Here is a 21029-nt window from a genome sequence, read left to right on the forward strand (position 1 = left end):
GCCCCGGCTCTGCCTCTGCCCCTGCCCAAGTTCAAAAGCAGGAGACATCTAGCACCCGTTAATCTAACGGGCTTAAACACTAGTTGTTAATAAAGACAATTAAAAAAAAAAAAAAAAAAGAAAGCTGTACACTGGTGAGGCCTATGCAAAGGGCTGTGTAGGGGCTTTATGTAGCCAAGTGTGGCTTTACCTTTTACTGCCTGGGCAGCAGACTGTGTTAGGATGAAGCTGCACTGAGGAGGCCAAGCACAAGACTGAGTAAAGACAATTATGGAAAGAAACAGGCCAGAGTGTTTGGCACATCAAATCAAGACAGCTACTGGAGGCGCAGAGGCGGGGCAGTGTACCAGGAGTGGATTGTGGGATTGATGACATGCCTAGGAAAGAATGCCATTCAAAGGACTATTTGGCAACGGAAGTAATCTGTTTGCTTGTTGGCAGAGAATGAATATGTTCCAAGAGCCAGTCAGTGAGCGTATGATACTGCCCTGCAATGGCAAAAAGCAGCAAGTTCATATGTTTATTGAAGCACTTGCTTTGTTTTGCCATGGCAGGGCAGATTAGCTACGGCAGTGACTAGGAAATTTAGATTGTAGCAGGTGGAGGAAGTCAGGAGGTCGCTATGGTGTTTGGTCACTTCTAGATGAGAGACGAGTTCTACTTTTCTGTTTGGAGTGTGTGGTCTTTATATCCAAATAGCTGAAATTTGTTGGTCTTTGGGTGTCAAAGTCCATCCTGCCTGCTTGTAAGGGGATAAGGAATATACCCCAGAAGCAAGTTAACAAGAGACTTGCTTGGTACGGGAAGGCCAGGAAGTCAACAATCGTGGAGATTTCTAAGAGCCTACAATTTAACTAAAATGGAAATTGAGGGCTTCTTAAAAGTATGGATTGTGAATTCTTTCTGGCTGAATGAAGATGCAGCGGAATATTGCTATTGTAAGAAATGTGAAGGATCAAAGTGGTTAAGAGAGCATTACCATAAAGCACGGAAAAAAGAAGATAGTAAACATGACTGAAGGATAAAGGACAAAAGCACGAAAACCAACAGTAGGCATATCAGGTGATCCCTCAACAACCATTCTATTCAACTGGAGTTATGGCACACACAAAGCTCACTATCTGAGTTGCAGAATGAAAAATGCAAGAAATAGGGTTATAGAGGAAAGGACCTTATTTGAGTAAGAAGCTCTAAATCTGGTAGCAGAGAAAGCAGGATCTGTTATGTCATGAAGACCAGGGTTGACACCAAGGTAAATAAATGCCATTTGGGTGATTGGAAGCACCGATAGGGAAATCTTAATCAGTTAAAACCTATCTCTTTGATAAATTTCTCTGACTCCTTCCTACCTTGCCATATCACTGCATTACCTCCGACATATTTCCGACATATCTCCGACATATTTCCGGTTATATCTAACCTCTTTCGGCTCACTAATGTAATTGAAATTTGTTACCAATGTACTTGACAATATTCTCTGTATCATCACTGTATATGCACAGTCTCTTCCTCTGAACTGCTTGTGGTATTGCGGTATACAAATAAAAAATTATTATTATTATTAAACGTATAGGACCTGCAGGTCAAAGACTACCTGAACAAAATATTTTTCTTAGGTAAATTATAGAAGATACTAGTCCCTTTGACTAGAGTGTAATGGTGTTTCCTATCCTTGGGCAATATGAGCTTGCTGGTTTCCCCTTATCATTGGTCTCAGAGGGAGGAGAAAGAAGAGATATCTTGGTCAAGAGGAAGTTACAAGGATCATAGAGCTCTTTGTATGTAGGATTCTGCAAAAGGTTGGTAGGATTGGTGGAACTGGAGAAGATAGAAATATCGGTGGTAATGACCAGTCTCTGAGGTCTGGATCTGTCATTGGACAAACAGCAGGTCAGAATGAAATGTTTGTCTTACATGAAAAAATTAACATGAGGTGAAGCCATATATAATATATAGAACACTCACATTGGATTTTAGAGCTTTACGGTTGCTGACCCTAGCTCCCAGGCAAATACTGTAGATCAGGGGTCTCAAAGTCCCTCCTCGAGGGCCGCAATCCAGTCGGGTTTTCAGATTTCCCCAATGAATATGCATGAGATCTATGTGCATGCACTGCTTTCAATGCATATTCATTGGGGAAATCCTGAAAGCCCGACTGGCTTGCGGCCCTCAAGGAGGGACTTTGAGATCCCTGCTGTAGATGGTTTAGAGAGACAAAGCAGTGTATATGATGTATGGACATTTGGTAGCCTGTTTGCCCCAGAGAAGACACAAATGTCAAATTTCCGTTAGGAGCTAGAGTTTTAAGGCTTTAAAAGTGGGATTTAACATAATTTAGTTTTATATTTGGATCACGTCAGACAACATTTTTTGTTCAATGGTATCAAAACGATGGAGGTCTGCATAAAATTTAAGACTAGAAAGATACCAAGCAACTGATCAAATCAAACATTCTGATTAAACTAAACTAAACTAAACTAAAACTTAGTTTTATAGACCGAGTCATCAACCAAGAGGAGCTCGACTCGGTTTACAATAATATAAAACATAATACATAAATATGACAAGAAAAAGTAGACTGAACTAGTTTGTTTTTTTAAATATCTTTATTCATTTTAAAGCTTAAAATAAGTGCAACATATTATACAGACATTTTACACTTTAACAGCACTTAAATTCAATCAAATTATATTTCATAACAAATACATGATTCCTCCCCCCTTCTATATATCCAATTGCACTTAACCATAATTAAATTAAAAGTATTTTCCCACCCCCTTCCCACCCACCCTGGACGTGTATGTTCAAAGGACAAAATCAACAATCACTCCTTACAGAATTTTGTAAATGGTTTCCAAACATCCTTAAATTTCCTATAATGTTCCTGCTGTATGGCAATCATACGTTCCATTTTTAAAATGTGGCATAAAGATTCCCACCAGAAATTATAGTTTAACTAGTCCCAGTTTTTCCAGTTCTTCAAAATAAGTTGTATGGCAACTCCCGTCATGATAAAGAGAAGTTTATTATTATGGGAAGATATTGGATTTTAGTCCTCATTAACGTGCCAAATAGCACGGTATCATATGTTAATGCCACTGGATTTTCCAATATTTTATTCACTTGACCCCAAATGGATCTCCAAAACTTAAGTATCAAGGGACAATAGTACAGTAGATGATCCAATGTCCCTACATCGAGATGACAGTGCCAGCATCTGTTAGACTTAGAACTATCCAATTTCTGTAAATGAACAGGGGTCCAAAAAGATCTATGTAACAAGAAAAACCATGCTTGTCTCATAGATGCAGACGCCGTACATCTCATCCTCCAAGTCCAAATTGGTGGGCATTGAGACGCAGAAATCTGCTACTTTATCTCAATGCTCCAAATGTCACGAAGACCAGTCTTTAGTTTCTTATTCAAAAATTCAGATATTAATTTGTACCACTGGGCGGCCTGATGCCCTAGGAAATCTGTCTGGAAGCATAGGACCGGCAAACTATACTGATTTTTAAGATTTCGCCAATCAGGGAACCCCTTCTGAATGGCTTGCTTCAACTGCAACCATCTATAACTTTGAGACTTAGCAATACCAAATGTGTGTTGCAGTCGTGAAAAGTCGAGCATCTTCCCATCTAATACTACATCATCCAGAATATGTATACCCGCCTGCATCCAATACTTCCAGAGGATCTTAAACCCGCCAATTTGAATCTTGGAGTTCAGCCAAAGGGACTGACAGGTGGATTTATGAATCAGAAAAGGTGTTAAATTATTTTAATGTCTGCCAAGTATCTAATAAAATTCTATTGTCCTTATACATCCTACTTAAAATGTGACACAATCTCATTGAAAACAGGAGTTTCCATTCCAACCATAACCAGTCTGGAAGATTTTCCATGAGCTCGGGGAGGATCCAATATATACCTTGACGCATTATATAGACTGTAGATTGAAATCGATAATTTCCAAAATGTTTAGCAAACAAAAAAAATTTTCAGAACTTTCCGGAATAAAGCAAAAGAACCTAAACTTCTTAATGTAAGCGGTAAAGCATTCCAAAATTCGGTTAATTTAAAAACAACAGAATGACTAAGGGCTCCTGTTACAAAGGTGCGCTAGCGGTTTTAGCGCGCGCTAAAATGCCCCACGCGCGCTAGCCGCTACCGTCCCCTTTTAAGCAGGCAGTAATTTTTCGGCTAGCGCACAGTAATCTTGTGTGTGCGCTAAAAACACTAGCGCACCTTAGTAAAAGGAGCCCCGAATCTCTTAAAGGTTCTGTTTTTACCACTGAGAGAGGGAAATGTAAGTTTTAATTTTTGAGAACTTCTGGCAAGATGAGATCTATGAACATTTCCAGTCTAAAGGAATCAAAGTGGCAAAAAAAAAAAAAAAATGCCAAATAGGATCTTAAAACAACTGCAGCAGAATAAATTCTAAAAAAGGTAGATACCATCATGAGCCAGAATGGAGCTGTAAAAAAACAATCAGATGATCCTGCCAAAGCCGTGCAGTCAGCAACTATCATAGCAGCAGCTAAGGCATCCGATAAGGAAGGCATTGAACTAATCCAGTTTAGCGGTGATTAGATTGAAAAACGGTATGTGCCCTGGTCGTGGCTGAACACAGAAGCCAGTGATGACAAGACTTCCATGAAATTGGCAAGGATTAATCAAGTTCCAGGGTGCACATGTAGTATCATATCTCACCTTATCAGTTTCACTTGTGGAGCAGACAGGATAGACCGAGCAGATCTTTCTCTGCCTTCGTCTACTATCCTCTATAACAAAACCCTAAGCGCGCCTGCACACTTGCAACGCCGTGATCCCTGCCTCCGTGATTTGTGCCTCCGTGACTGTGTTCCATTTGCTGCGCGTGCGGCTGTTTGAGCGGTGGTTGGAAGCCGGCCTCAACGAAAATAAATAAATAAATAAACAATGCCGGCCTACACGAAAAAAAACCAAAACACGATGCCCACGGAGACGAACAGGAAGCGAAGGACTGCAGCATGCATTCGTGCAGTCAACTCTAACTCATTATCCCTCCCTCCTCCTCTTCACCCTGGTGTCTCGAACTCCCTCTTCTCCCTCACCTGCCCCCATCCGTTTTGGGTGGGGGGGGGGGTGGGAAATCGAGCACCCTGGAGCAGGAGGACAGGGAGAGAGTGTGAGCGTTGGAGATAGCTCCACATAAGGCGGCGCTGCAGGCACCCCGGCAATGGGAATTGGAGGAGAGGGCTCGATGATCCAGATGATAGGGAGAGACCACTGGAATTTGGAAGAAATGGTGCTGCTGGACAGGGGGAAGGTAAAAGGAAGGGGCGCAGGGAAGGGGTGCTGTTGAACAGGGAGGAGGTAAAATTTAGGGAGAAGCGCTACTGCTGGACAGGGGGAGCAGGGAAGAGGTGCTGCTGGACAGGGGGGAGGTAAAACCAATGGAGAACGGCTACTGCTGAACAGGGGGAGCAGTGAAGGGGTGCTGCTAGACAGGGGAAGGTAAAAGTAAGGGAAAAGGCCTACTGCTAGACAGTGGGAGCAGAGAAGGGGGGTGTTGCTGGACAGGGGGGATAAAAAAAGGCTGCTACCACCCGTTAATGTAAAGGGCTAAAAACCTAGTATACTATATTAATATGGCATTGCAATATGCAATTGAGCATTCGGTTTGATGTGACACCGTGTCTGCCTATTACAGGCAATGGGGACTTTCTCCCTTGCATGAGTCTGGATCGTCTTCTCTGTGGTCTAGGAAAGGGTTTTATTTGTCTCAAGTACTGCAGTTTGATGGAACGATGCAATCCTTTCAGATGTTACAGGACTCCTCTCGTTTCTCGGCTGGGGATTAGTTCTACTATCGACAGCTATTGCATTATGTACAATCTCTCCCCCAACCTGGCTTTGACTGAGGAAATTCAGGAGAAGCTGCCGGAATCCTTTTGTCTGACTGCGTAGGTGCCTACTCCATTACGTTTTCATCACCGATTTTTGCAGGAGTTGGCTGGCGATCTGGATTATGAGACTCTGGCGACAAAATGGACCCAGGATTTACAGCTGCCAGTTCCTGACACCATGTTGAAGCGGAGTATCAAGCTGGGGAATAATCTATTGGTTTCGGCGGCAGAGAGGGAACGGTATTACAAATTCCTGGTTCGAGCTTATTTTGCGCCTGTAAGAGCTTACAGAGCTCATATCAGTTCATCAGATAGATGTCCTAAATGTGCCGCTCCCAGGGCAACTTTGTGACATATGTTTTGGTTATGCCCGGGTATTCAGGCATACTGGCGACGTCTGTGTTTCCAGATCAAATCTTTGTGGAACTGCACCTGGACACCCACTGACACCTTTCTTTTTTACTTTGAAACTTTCTCTGGTACTGGTTCGGCCAGGCGCTGCTGCATTTGTTCAAAAAGCGATCTTTATGGGACTTAAGACTATTCTTCAATGCTGGCTGACTCCGCATATCTCCACGATGTCCCACTGGAGGACCCAGATGATCCACTTGGTGGGGTATGAGCGCCAGGCTATTTTTGACATGGACTCTAGACAGGGCACTTTATTTCTTCGATGTTGGTTGCCTTTTTGTTCTACTTTGACACCTACTGCTAGAAGCCGATTATTGAATTGACTTGCTCATTTTGTTTGGTTTGTGGAGTAGCTATTCGCAGAGGGAGAGGGAGGGTTGGTAGGCGGGGGTGTTCTTTTACTTTGTATTTGATCTTTTCCTGTGTGACTGTATATTGGTTGGTTATTTGATAATTCAATAAAACAGATTTACACCTAATATGGCATGGCAATAGCTAAAGCTATGCAGACAGCAGCTGAATCTGACCCAAAGCGTACAGTAAGGGCTCCTTTTATGAAGGTATGCTAGCATGCACCAGATTAGGGTTTAACGCATGCACCAGATTAGCGCGCGCTATTCCATGTGTTAAGGCCCTAACGCGCCTTCGTAAAAGGAGCCCTAAATGTGGCGGTGGAACGGTGGCAAATGCAGTTCCAAGGAATGCACATGCAAACAGTCAGTGTTTCAAAGAAGCACTCGGCATCGCAGGCTTTATCCCGACTATCTCAAGAAGACACTGAATGCTTGAGTGTTTGGAACTCCAAAGTGCACATGTTCAGCTATTAGCGAAGTATGTTAAATTTCTGTTATTTTTCACAATAAAGGGCTCCTTTTAGTAAGCCGCGTTAGGGCTTTAACGCGTGGAATAGCGCGCGCTACAGTGCCGCGCGTGCTAGACCTTAACGCCAGCATTGAACTGGCGTTAGTTCTAGAAGCGTAGCGCACGGTCATTTCCTGTGTGCGCTAGAAACACTAGCGCACCTTAGTAAAAGGAGCCCAAAGTGCAGATATTGAAGACATAAAATGTATTTTTAGCATTATTTGATGACAGGAGAATGTTTTTTTTTGTTTTCTTCTGTGGTTGTGACAATTTATTAGTGGGGTTCTAAGGAATTTGACCCTACTTGTTATAAGCATATCGGAGACTCTAGTGTTATTTCTGTACTGATTTATTAAGCAAAACTCATAGAACATTTTAAGAAAAAAGGAGCTTTATATAGTCGGTGGCTTTGAAGGACCCCAGGATAATTTTTTAAAAAAATTATTTAAAAAAAAAAATAATTTTCTGATCAATCACAATCATATTTATGGGAAAACTTTAATTTGCAAAGTTTTTCCAACTTAAGGTTATTCTGGACAAACCTATTGTACTGGCACCTATTCTGTAAAAGGAAAGGGGGCACCTACTTTCCTCTATAGTATTATAGCATAACAGGTAAGATAAATGCCTCTAATTTAGGCATGCAGCAACACAATCGACAATCTTCACAAGGGTAATTAGTCAAGAAGATACCTTAAACGGTAGAAAAAAGCTTAGCTACCGTTTATATGCCCTTACGTATTCAAGTTTTTTCCTTATGTTCTTCCAGGATCCTCAGTGGTACCACTTGGAGCTCAATTAGATCTCATTGCTCCAAGCTTTATGTGTCAACTCGTCATCGGGTCCTTGTTTATTAGTTATATTAAGACTTGTTAATTTTCTCTTTGCTTTTGTATATTTAATTTATAGATTAGTTCTGACTTAAACATTAATTTATAAGCATATTACTTAGCTTCATTTATAAGCATATTACTTAGCTTTATCGTGTGGTCTCTGGCTAGGGATTGTTACATCAACATGTTTCGCTATGGTAGCTTTATCAAGGATAACACCTAACTGCTATACCGCCAGAAGCTGTGACCACTTGGGCATGAGCACTTGGGCCAGCAGTAGAACAAATGTATGTGTTCACACCTAAATTGCTAAAACACCCATGTACATTTTAGTATTTGAAAATTTATGCATTCAACTGTACTTCCCATCCACATTAAAACTAAGCATTATACAGGCACCTATTTCTATAGAATGGGAGCCGACAGGCAAATCAGCATTTTCTATCTCACTCCTTTGAGCGATTAATTCATACTGAGAATTCTGATCAGAACTGAAAACTTTTCTATTTCAGTCTGCTTTTTGACTTCTCTTAATTGCTGCCTACAGGTCATACTTTTTTTTTTAAATGATTTTTATCATTTTGAGAAACAAGCCTGCACGGAAGCCCAGACATAATGCATGAATGGAACTATACAAAGCCAAAAAGATCCAACGTGGTCTGCAGTGAAACAAACAGCAGGCAAAAAACAACAAACAAACTGCAGATGATGTACAAGATGCAGGCGTTGTTTAATAATAGAAAAAATGCAGTAACATATAGAACCTTATAGCCAATCAAGGGACCCGACACGGTCCGTGTTTCGGATAACACGTCTTCCTCAGGGGTCCATGGTGGTTAAGGTATAAAACAAACCACATAAAAAATATCAAACGGATGCCAATTTTTAAACGAATACTGCTAAAAACCAAAGCGCTATAGCGGTTTACAGTTCTAAAAACAGCTCATGATAACAAGTTACAAACTTAATAACATTGTAATTATATAACATTGTATAACATTGTATAACATTGTAATTATATAACATTGTATAACATTGTAATAACTTAATACAAACTTAATCTCATTGTGCAACAACAATTACTATTATACTATTCTAGAGAATTACTATAAATCTATTCCAGAGAAAGGAAAATGGTAAAACCAGAGGGCCTAATTTGAGGTTGAGGGGTGGTAGATTCAAGAGTAACGTTAGGAAATTCTTCTTTACGGAGAGGGTGGTTGATGCGTGGAATGCGCTCCCGAGGGAGGTGGTGGAGAAGAAAACGGTGACAGAGTTCAAACAAGCATGGGAAGAACACAGAGGATCTCTAATCAGAAAATAATGGGTATACATTGAAGGAACTAAGGCCAGTACTGGACAGGCTTGCACAGCCTGTCCCGCGTACATGAACATTCAGTTGAGGACGGGCAGGGGAGGGTTTCGGTGGCTGGGATGGTTAAGATGGGCTGGAGTGAGCTTTGATGGAGACTCCAGTAGATGGAACCTAAGTACACTACTGGGCAGGGCTCCGGGTTTCAGGCCCAGGAATATCTAAGAAAAAGGACCATTTAAACTAAATAATTAATTTATGGAGCATGTATGGCTTTGCAGACCGGATGGATCACTCGGGTCTTTATCTGCCATCATTTACTATGTTATTATACCATCACATCCATAGGACCCATCCCAATATACTAATCATCTAATTTCAACCCACATTAACAAATCCACTCATTAACTATATAAAAGACCTCAATAAATAGCTGTTACCCATAGCATTCTACTCTTCTTACAATCCGTGTTTTAGTGTTTTATTCCACAATACAAAAGTTTTCAATGGAGGGCGAAGAAACTTGCACAAGGTCACAAGAGGTGTTAGCTGGAGAAATGGAATTTGAACTCTGGTTTTCCAGATTTCTCTGAACTGTTTCACCCCCCCCCCCCCCTTCTCAGCAGCTGGTGCTGCTGGAAGCACATTACTGTCCAACCCACTGATTTCCAAGCCTGTCCAAGCCAAGTTTTAAGGATTTCCACAATGAATATTCATGAGATAGATTGGCATACACTGTTTCCATGGTTTGCAAATCTATTTCCTGTATATTCATTGTGGATATCCTGAAAACCTGACTGGCCAGGGTTTCCCAGGACAGGCTTTGGAATCACTGCTCCAATTCACAAACTGAGCCCCTTCACTGCATATTAAGGGCTATTGAAGTAAGCTGGGTCTTTGTCTGGTTTTGGGGGGATGGAAGGAGTGGGGAGGGTTATCACAATTTGATCTTCAGGTTGGGAATGGTTTTACAGTTTTACCTCTTTCTCACACCTCCCAGATAATCTTTGCCGATGAATGCACTGAGGCAGAAGGACGCCACTGGCATATGCGACATTTCAGCTGCTTTGAGTGTGAGACAACACTGGGAGGACAGCGATATGTCATGAGAGAGAGCCGACCCTACTGCTGCCACTGCTATGAATCGCTCTACGCAGAATACTGTGACAGCTGCGGGCTGCATATTGGTATGAAGGGGATATGACAGCTGTACAGTGCACATTAGTAGAAGGCAAGGGTCAGGGCGGGGGAGACATGTTGAAAGCAAGAATGGTTATGCTACTGATGGTTGCATAGATTGATTTATTTAAAACATTTGTAGACCGCCACATCTACAATTCTGAGCTGTTTAGAATAAAACATCCACAATAATCAATAAAACAAACACGATGGTAACTCGTACATAACCTTTTTCTAACACAACCTCATTTAACCAAAGGCCTGTTGAAACAGAAAGGCTTTTAGTTGTTTCCTAAAAAAAAAAAAAATGTACTGGCAAGGATCTATGTAACTGCATGGGAAGTGAGTTCCAATATTTAGGAGCTGCATCTTTAAATATCTGCTCCTTATAATCGTTCAACCTCCCATGACGTAAAGATGGCACTTCTAATAATTCTGACTCTGATGTCCATGGAGGAGTATAAAGCTTCAACATACTTGGAAAACAACCAGGAGATTTTGTGGCAGGAGCTTGGTGAATCGATTTGTTTCTCCCCCCCCCCAACCCCCCCTTGTGAGGCCTGACATACCTCCAGGGCCTTCTAAAGCAGTGTTTTTCAACTCGGTCCTGGAGTACCCCCTTGCCAGTCAGGTTTTTAGGATATCCGCAATGAATTTGCATTAACTTGATTTGCATGCACGGCCTCCTTTATATGCTAATTTCTTTCATGCATATTCATTGTTGATATCCTGAAAACCTGACTGGCAAGGGGGTACTCCAGGATTGAGTTGAGAAATACTGTTCTAAAGCAGCAGTGCTGGTGGAGAGCTAACAGATGCAGGCTCTGAACAGGCTTGTTCGTGGCCTGCCCTGCCGGGGCCTTCCCTCTGCTGCGTCACTGATGATGTGGCAGAGGGAAGCCCTGGCTGGGCAGGCTGCGAACAAGCCTGTTTAGAGCCTGCGTCTGTTAGCCATCCACAACTGCCACTTCTGCTGCATTAGGAGACCTGATGGTATGTCAGATCTTGGGGTGGGGGTGGGGGTCGGTTAGGAAGTGCTGCACAATGGGATGGGAGGGATGGAAAGCTACCGCACAGGGATAGGAGGGAGGGACAGAAAGCTGTTGCACAGGGGGGAAAGACAGGAAAAATTGTTGGACATGGGTGGAGGAGAGGAAGGGAGTGCAACAAAGAGGAAGAAAGGGGTGAGAGGGAGAAATCCTGCATATGGTGGAGGGAAGGGAGACATGCACATGGTGGAGGGGAGGGAGAAGAGAGAGGGAGAAATGTTGGACATAGGGTGGAGGGCAGGGAGAGAAGGTGCATAGAGAGAGAGAAAGAAATATTTCACATGATAATAGAGGGGAGGAAGGTAGAGATGCTGCATGGAGGGGAATAGGGAGGTTTGACCCAAGGCACAAGGCAGAAAGAGAGGGAGAGATGGTAGACAGTGGGAAATAAATAAGTGGGAAATAAATATTGGATATGGCAGTGGAAGGAAAGGTACAGAGATGGCAGATGGATGGTGAGCACAGAGAAAAAAGAAAATGTCAAATGGGCAGGAGACCCTGGCAAGCGAGTTAACAGAAGACAAACAGAAACCAGAGCCTGTGCCCAACATGATTTGAATAATAAAATGACCAGTCAACAAAAGGTAGAAAAAATAATTTTATTTTCTATTTTGTGATTACAATATGTCACATGTGAAATGTGTATCCTGCCAGAGCTGGTGTTAAGACAGTGAGCGTGTGCTAGAACCTAACATAGAGAGGAAAATTCTTTTTTTTTTTTGTTTATTTATTTTGTTTACACCACAGCACCGGCATGGGGTTGGAAAGGTGGGTGAAGAGACTATAAAATAAACCCGCCAGGATGTTTGAAAAGAAACACCCAATTAGGCAGGAAAAGCAAATCGAATTGAAAAATTGATTCAGTAGGCTGAATCAAATTGAATCAAAAATGTTTCCCTTTTATCGGGCAGCACTGCCCTGAATCCCCTAGTGCTGTACTCTCCAGTGTTCTTTCTCTTTACCTCTCATGTTGCACATGCAGTCTCTGGCCATCAGGGGGTTCCCTTGGAGATGTTGTCTTCAGGAGGTGTCATTACTGTGCAGCTTGGTGGAAACTCAGTAAGGATCCTGCTGACCTCTCTGGATTTCATGCAGCTTTCAGGTTGTGGAGTGTGATGGACTAAGTCTTGATTATGCTAGCTTAAAGTAGTGTCCTTTTCTCCTCTTTCAGGGATTGACCAAGGGCAGATGACATATGAGGGGCAGCACTGGCATGCCACAGACCGCTGTTTCAGCTGTTCCCACTGCCAAAAGCCCCTCCTGGGGAAGCCATTTCTGCCTAAGCAGGGTCAGATTTTCTGCTCAAGGGCCTGCAGCCTAGGTGAAGATCCTACAGGATCTGACTCCTGTGACTCAGCTTTTCAGAGTGCGCACCCAAGGGAGAGCCGGCGCACCGGTGCAGGGCACAAGAGGATTTCCACACAGCCACTTCTAGCAAAAGTACCAGGGCCCCCCCGCTCTGCCTCCTTCAGCAGTGTAGCCCCTCCCCCTCATCCTAGACCCACTCGTCACAGCTGGAGCAGTGTCTCCAACAGACCCTTGCCAGGTGAGCAGCTGTGCCCAACTCACCTGAGAGAAGGGGTAAGATCCCTGCAACCAGAAAATGGAAATCCCACTTGCCTGAAAGATGACTCCAGCGAGCTCTCTGATGAAGTGTCACATGTCTGTGGAAGTGGTGGAGACCTTCAAAATCACAGCAGGGCCACGGAACCACAGCACAACTCAGGAGGAGCATCACTGCTGTGCTACACAAAGTCCACGGGAACCTCCACCAGCCCTGAAGCCCTACAGTCAACAGGTGAGAATCAGTTTACTCCCATCCCCCCCGAGAGCCCACAACATAGTGTTCTCTAAAAAGCACATACCTGCATTAACCAACGCAGTGAGTGTGTCTGACAGCAAGTGTACAAGTCAGTTATACTGTGTGATATCAGGATGCATGTCAGAGAGCTTCACAGGAACAGAACCGTTGATAAAGCCATAGACTCCTGGAGATGGAAGCATCTCTTGCAGGGCTTCCGCGGTGTACCTGTTTCCTGGCTCAGATGTCCAAGTAGGCTTTCTTCTTTCCAGATGCACATTTTTCTTCACAAAGTCATGGGCAGTAGTTCCTTCCTACATGCTGCCTGCGGCTGACCCGGAAGCTTTCCCTCTGACATCAGAGGGAAGGCTTCTGTGTCAGCCGTGGAGAAAGGAATTGAATTGCTGCTTGCGGCTTTGTGAAGGAGCAACTGCTGCTGGTAGGAAGGAGTAGGAAGCCTACTTCAATGTCTTAGAGCCAGCCAGAGGACAGGTACACACCCGCGGGAGGGATGGGGCACGTTGGGACACAGAAGGGAAGGAGGGGGTGTGAACTTGGGACACAGAATGGCGGGAGAGAGGGAGCGGATACTTTGAGACACAGAAGGGAGGGAGGGGGCACAAACTTAGAACACAGAATGGAGGGAGGGAGGGAGAGCAAACTTCAGACATAGGATGGAGGAAGGGAGGAGGACGCAAACTTAGGACACAGAATGGAGGGATGGGAGAGAAAGCGATGCTGAGGTGGGGGAAGGATTAGAAAGGGAGAATTGTTGGGCATGGGTGTGTGAATGAGAGAGAAAGAGAGATGGTTCACACGGGGAAAGGAAAAAAGAGGAAAATTGTTGGACATAGTGGTTGGAGAGGAGTGAGGTAGAGATGAATGGGGAAAACGGGAGAAATGTTGGAAGTGGTGGTGAAGAGGGAACAGTGGTACAGATCCTGCATGGAGATGGAAAGGGATACGAGAGGGAGAAATATTGACATGGTGGTGGAAGGAAGGGAGTGAGAGATGTGACATGGGGCTGGAGACAGGTGATAGAGGAGACATGTTGGGCATGGGACTAGTGGAGAGGGGTAAAATATACTGCAGGGGGAGGGATGAGAGAGGGAAAAATATTGGAAGTGGCAGTAGAGGTGGGGACTGAAGATGGGAATGGAAGAGTGGGGAAGATGGAAATTTGTTAGGAAGCTGAAAAGTAAAGACAAGAAGGGAAAAAGGATGAAATCTGGGTGGTCTGAGGTAGAAAGGAAAAAAAGGAGGAAAGAGCTAAATGGAAAAGTTAATGTGTCAGAGGCAGTTGTAGTGAAGGAATGGAACAAAACAGGAGAGAAGGGAAAAAACAAATGGACAGCAGCCACTTGAAGGAGAATTTGCAGAAGATGGGAAAGCAAAAAAAGAGAAAATGGAACCAACTTGAAGTTAAAATAAATCTCATGGTGAAAAAAACCCCAATTATTTTGAATTTATTGACTGAAATATGTTAGCTTTGGGAAATGTGTATAGCAGATGTCTTTGTATTATGTTCAATAGAAAAGAAAATGCATTTTCTGTTTTTATTTCTGCAGTGCTGAAGTACTAGATGAGGTTAACTTTTTTGGGGTTCCCAGTTCAATTTTTGTCTACTTATTTTGCTTCTAATTTGTGACCCCTTGTTCTGTATTTGGTGAGGGTCTGTCAGCATGATAGTAATGGCAGGTGGGGAGCTTGGAGGAAAGAGGATCGGAAAACCCTTCTTTATTTTCTGCTATGGGCACCATAATATTCAACATTGGCCCTGACTCTTCCTGTAGCAGGTGGAAAACCTCAAGCACCGCCAGCTGAGGACCTCCTCCAAAGGTGGCTGGAACTTCCTTCTACCAAGGGTAACAGTCATGGCAGAATCTTTAAGCCACTGAGGTGCCAGTATTTGTGGCTTAGGGATGTTGCTGCTGCATGTCAAGCTTGATAAAAGGGAGTTTTCGCTATCTTTGGAGGAAGTCTTCAGCCTACATACCTTGAGGGTCCTTCTCAGCTGGAGTATGGATATTTTATGTTTACATTAGAGGCTCTGGCAGAGACCCATTTACAGAGTATATTCTTCACAATTAATATTTCCAAATTAATGAACCGTCTTTGCTTATTTGTAGATTGGTCTCCACCAGAGCCTTTAATTCTGTAGCATAATTAAATGAAATATCTACTTCTAAAGTTTAGGGGGGATGGGAAGGGATGGAAGAGATTACTTGTGGGAACAGGTTTGACTCCAGCAGAGACGCGTGGGGACGGATTTGATTTCTGTCCCCATGCACCAGTCTACTGATCCCCAGAACTGTTAATCACTAACCCTTAACTTTGTTAAATCTACTCAATCTGTAACATCTTTTAATTATTGTAAACCGCATAGAACTTCACAGTCCTGCGGTATATAAACTGTTATTATTATTATTACTACAAAGGGCGACCAGTCAGAAGAGTTGGGGTAAAGAGATGTTTCCACTCAGGATGTCTTTATTTAAAGTCTAATCGTCAAAACTAGTAGTAAATAAGCAATAATGATACTGGACTCTACATGGCTAGTGTTTCGGCAACTAAGTGCCATCCTCAGAAGTCTATCTATCATGTGTCAAAATAACACACGATGGTATTTCAATCACTCTAAGAGTAACTGAAATACCATTGTGTTTTGTTTTGCCATGTGATAGACTCCTAAGGAAGGCTCTTAGACTTAAAATATAGACATCCTAAGTGGAAGCATCTCTTTATCCCGACTCTTTGGTTTGACTGTTTTGAATTTTTGTGGCGATTCTCTTCCAGTTCTTTTGAGTATTGTGTACAAAGAGTGACACCTTGGGTTCAGACAATAAGGGGATGCCATTATATCACTTTATGGTGTGACCACATCTCAGATACTGTGTGCAGTTCTGATCACCACATCTCAGAACAGATATAGTGGAATTAGAAAAGGTACAGAGACAGGCAACAAAAATGATAAAAGGGAATGGGATGACTTTCCTATGAGGAAAGGCTAAAATGACTAGCGCTCTTCAGCCTGGAGAAGAGATGGCTCGGGGGAGATATGATAGAGGTCTATAAAATACTGAATGGAGTGGAATGAGTAGACATGAATTGCTTGTTTATTCTTTCCAAAAATACTAGGACTAGAGGGAATGCAATGAAGCTACTAAGCAGTAAATTTAAAACAAACCAGAGAAAATTTTCTGCACTCAATGTGTAATTAAACTCTGGAATTTATTGCCAGAGAATGTGGTGAAAGGAATTAGCAGGGTTTAAAAAAGGTTTGGATAACTTCCTAAAAGAAAAGTCCATAAGCCATTATTAAGATGGATTTAGGAAAACACACTGCTTTTTTCCTAGGATATTCAGCAAAAAATTTGTTTTACTCTTTTGGGATCTTGCCAGGTACTTGTGACTTAGATTGGCCACTGTTGGAAAGAGGATATGGGGCTTGATGGACCTTCAGTCTGTTTCAATATGGCAAATTTTATGTTCATAGTGATGTGGCTGGCAGGGATCTCCAAGCTCCACCAGCTGAAAATTCCCAGCATCTTTCCCTCCCCTCCATCACAGGCAATCAATTGGGTGCCTTTCAACTCCCCTCCCCCATTTCCCCGGACATGTCCTCCTTTTGAGGACATGTCCAGGGATTTGGATGGCTTTTCAAAACCCAGCACTCTTTCTGGGTTTTGAAAAGCTTTTGGCAACGAGCAGCGTTGGGACGGCATTCACGCATGCAATGCGGTGACATCACATGCATGATGTCATCGTGTTACATCAGCGCATGCACAAATGCCGTCTGTTGTTGCTTGTGCAGGTTGAGCGGGGCATGGTGGGACCATGGGGCCGGATTTTCCATTTGGAAAATCTGATAACCCTAACTTACCTACTCCAGGTATCAGATAGCCTAGGTATGCCACTGCATAATGGTAATATGAATGTATGTGATGCCAGCGTGGACAGTACAAGTACTGGTTCTGCGAGCATAGGTGGCTGGAATCTACATTGAGTAACGGTACTGCAAGTATAACGTGGTAGGAGTGGGAAGGTGGTGGCAATGTTAGCTATTAGGCTGGTTAATAACACACCCCATATACTGTTTGTCTCTGCTAGCCTTTGCTCTGTAGAAGCTACGAGTGGAACGACTGATGGCATTTTGAATTTTCTTTATACCCAGATGATGATCACCCTGGACAGTTTCAGCGAGGGGAACCCCAGAGACAATCTATGCCAGAACTGAGACGGCAAGTGCAAGGCTCGGAGGCAATGCCATGTCCTTCCTCCTCCCGCCTCTCCTCTTCCCTGCGGCTCAAGCACAATCAGCAGCCTGATCTGAATGAGAGCAGGCTTTCCAAAGGTGAGGGCTCTGGCCATGGACCAGCACGGGTCAGTTTTAGGGAGCCACCAACTTATCTAGGAGAAAGACAGCACCAGCCACATCCTGCTAGTGATTGGACACCGCAGCGCAGAATGGGGGGCAGTAGTCACCTGCCTTGTCAAGGACACCTGCACCCTCGATCAAAAATGGGACGGAGGCGGAGAGAGAGGCAGCCTCCACATGAGGAAACTGGAGGACCACCAGCACTGACACCAATCTTTCCAAACACCTACCACCGACAGCACCATGACAGTGACGTTTGCTCTACCTGCTCCTCTTCTTCTGAGGAAGAGGAGGAGGGATACTTTATGGGGCAGCCAATCCCCGTCCCCCCTCACTTGCGCGACAATGCCAGCGGAGAACAGGGGACTCCCATAAATGTCTCTCCTGCAGGGAAAAGAGGCAGGAAACGACAAGATGGACGAAGGAGAGGCAAAGAGAAAAACTGCATTGTGTCTTAGAGAGAATAACCGTCACTATGTGGCAAGTGAGGCCCCCAAAGAAAGCGACACAGCCTCCACAAATCCTGAACCACAACCTTTACAGGTCCTACAAGCACCAGATTACCCAGAAACCCATGGGAGAGAGTGAAGCACTAATGCTATTAGCCTGAGTTAGCTTAGTGGAGGCTAATTTTAGTCTATTGCATTCATAGACTAGTAATGTTGGGTTTCAGAAGCCTGATTGAGCCCGTCCTTGATGAGCTAGAGTAGGCTGATAAGGCCTCTGAGCAGAACTTAGGCAACAGCTTGTGGGACCTTTCAGTAATTGCTAAGCAACCAAACTAAGCTCTGCTGCAGCCATCTTGTACATTCAGGAAAGGGGCAGAAAACTGACCAGCCGAAAGGTAGCACCACTTGGGAAGTGAGAAATATGGGAAGGCATATTGGCAACTGCATCACAGAAAGACTTACAGTATAATAATAAAAGTTTATTTCATTCTGTACTCTCTCATTCTAAATCTGCTGCAGCTACTACACACCAGTTGTTCCTATGTAAAAGCCTCACACCAGGAGGCATGAAACAGACAAACAGACCAGGATAAAACTGGCCTATCGTGGGATTAAATAACACCTCCCCCTTCCTCCCCGGTAGGGGAGTAGCTCCAATGATGCCAAGTTACCCAGGACTAGATGCACAAATTTCTGGCGCTGTTCCTCTACAATTCTGGAGAAACACCAGTCTTTTTTAATGACCAATGCTCAACCTCAACAGCATGCAAATTATATGCATGCTGTTAGTATAGAGCATTTGTCACTTATGGGGTCAGAACTTCCTAAGACATGTCCACAAGAACTGTGCAATAAGCACAACTCTTGTGTGTATGTCCAGGAAACCCCTGACCCCACCTTATCTTAAAAAAATATCTCTGGTAAAACCCCACCCAAACCAACCCTGATCCCTGCCAGGTCGGATCAGGCCAGTCCCCAACTCAACCTGATCCCCCCTCTCAGACAGAAATAAAATCCCTGGTTGACCTGACCCCAATCCTTCCCCTCCTCAGCCAAAAATTAAATATTCCTTGTGATTCAGTGGATCCGACTCTGACCCTGATTCCCCCCCGCCCCTCCACAGCTAAAATTAAAAATCCCTGGTGGCCTAATGGACTCAACCCTGATTCCTGCAGGGCCAGGTCAAACCTCCAACTCAACAGCATTACCTCTCCCCAGACCATGTGAACAAGAGCCCCTCCCCCCATACTTTTCATAGCAGCAGGAGGGATACCTACTCCCTAGGCCTATTCCCTCTTACTTCAGGGCCTGCTTATCCAAAATGGCGGTGCCCTGGCCAGTTCATCCTAGGATACACTGAGAGGCCTTAGCACTATATAAAGAGTTTTTCTCCTTATATGGTACTTAGGCCCCTCTGATTTCATCCCAAGATTCACCGGTGACCGGGCAGCAGTGGGTCCTGAGGCAGAAGAGAATATGTATCCCTCTTGCTCCTATGAAAGGTATGGGGGGAGGGTTTTGGATTAGTTCAGTTCAATTTGGGGGTGGGGGGCTGAGATGTTAAGTTGGGGCCTGGCCCAGTAGGGATCAGATTCAATTTTGGTTAGGGTTTTAGGGGTGTGCTTCGACTTTCCTGTCAGTGCCTGAGCCAGACATATGGTAACCCTACCCTCAAGGACTGGGAATGAAAAAAAAGGTCAGGCTTGTCCAACGGACACATGGAAAAGGTTGCCCAAGTCTAAATCCTTCATCCTTGCACTATTGTTTCAACCACGCATTGAGACTTCAGAGCTCTGCCTGCCTCTTGGATCCTGGGTGAGAAACTGGGAGCATTTCTGAAAATGTTACCTTGGAGGATCTGGATTTCAGCTTTCTGTCTAAGATCCAGAATTTGGCTTAGAGACAAAGGCAGAGGAGAGGTGCCAACACCCTGGGCGCTTCTCACCCTCGCTACGCCACTGCCTGTGTCCCTGGCCAAGTCATTCAATACCCCCATTGCTGCCAGGACAGACGGGGGAAAAATGCTTGAATGCCTGAATAAATTTATGTAACCCATTCTGAGCTCCCCTGGAAGAACAATATAGAAAACGTAATAAATAAATATTGCATAATTTTCTCATACCCTCGATTGTGGTGCTGGATAGCACATATTGTTTTAAAGTTGATAATGCACCATTGCGCCCACTTGCTTCCTTACACTGGCCACCTTCACACAGCACTCTCTTGTCCTACTGCTGAGCTAGAGAATGGCACCGTGACAGAATTCATCATCGTTCCTGTCCCCACTGGAAACCATCCAGTTTCCTGTGTCATTCTTTTTAGTGTCTATCTCAACCTTAGTCTTTCTATACCAGCATTCTTCAATGCAAGGCTTGAGGGTTAGTGGTTTAGCCCATTCATACTCTGATTCTTCCCTCTCTCCTTAAAGAATGACATGGAGATATCTTACTCCATATACTCCATTGTTCCCTGCACTCCAGCAACCAAAACGTATTAGAAATCCCTTCAACCCATCACATAGTTTATCCCAGGACAAGCAGGCAGCATATTCTTAACGCATGGGTGACGTCACCGACGGAGCCCCGGTATGGACACTTTTAACTAGAAAGTTCTAGTTGGCCGCACCGCGCATGCGCGAGTGCCTTCCCGCCCGACGGAGGAGAGAGTGGTCCCCAGTTTCTTCGTTTCCGCGGAGCGAAGAAGACGCATGTGTTTTCAACGGCTGTTGAAATATCTGATTTTTGCCTTCCCGCTCGCGAAATTGTCTTCCTTTTTGTTCCTTATCCTTCGGGTTTCTTTTCCGTTCTAAATAGCAAAAAAAAAAAACAAAACCTTTGTTTTTTCTTTATTTTTCAGGCCGGCCCCG

The 21029-nt window shown here is 43.9% G+C and overlaps 1 protein-coding gene across 3 annotated transcripts in view; it reads left to right on the top strand.

The window, feature by feature from the left end:
- The window catches only part of PRICKLE3 (prickle planar cell polarity protein 3), an 80659-nt gene extending 61210 nt beyond the window's left edge, over positions 1 to 19449 (top strand). For 2 of the 3 annotated variants that reach the window (XM_033922107.1, XM_033922116.1), the window contains exons 7-9: positions 10308 to 10494; positions 12707 to 13333; positions 17511 to 19448. In XM_033922107.1, the coding sequence (XP_033777998.1) occupies positions 10308 to 10494; positions 12707 to 13333; positions 17511 to 18172 (1476 nt within the window). In that variant the 3' untranslated portion in view covers positions 18173 to 19448. Of the gene's footprint in view, positions 1 to 10307; positions 10495 to 12706; positions 13334 to 17510 lie in introns of all 3 variants that reach the window. The other variant, XM_033922125.1, reaches the window with a different exon arrangement.
- The last annotated feature ends 1580 nt before the right edge of the window (positions 19450 to 21029 follow it).

This window comes from Geotrypetes seraphini, chromosome 1 (genome assembly GCF_902459505.1).
Source record: "Geotrypetes seraphini chromosome 1, aGeoSer1.1, whole genome shotgun sequence".
Classification (NCBI taxonomy): Eukaryota; Metazoa; Chordata; class Amphibia; order Gymnophiona; family Dermophiidae; genus Geotrypetes; species Geotrypetes seraphini.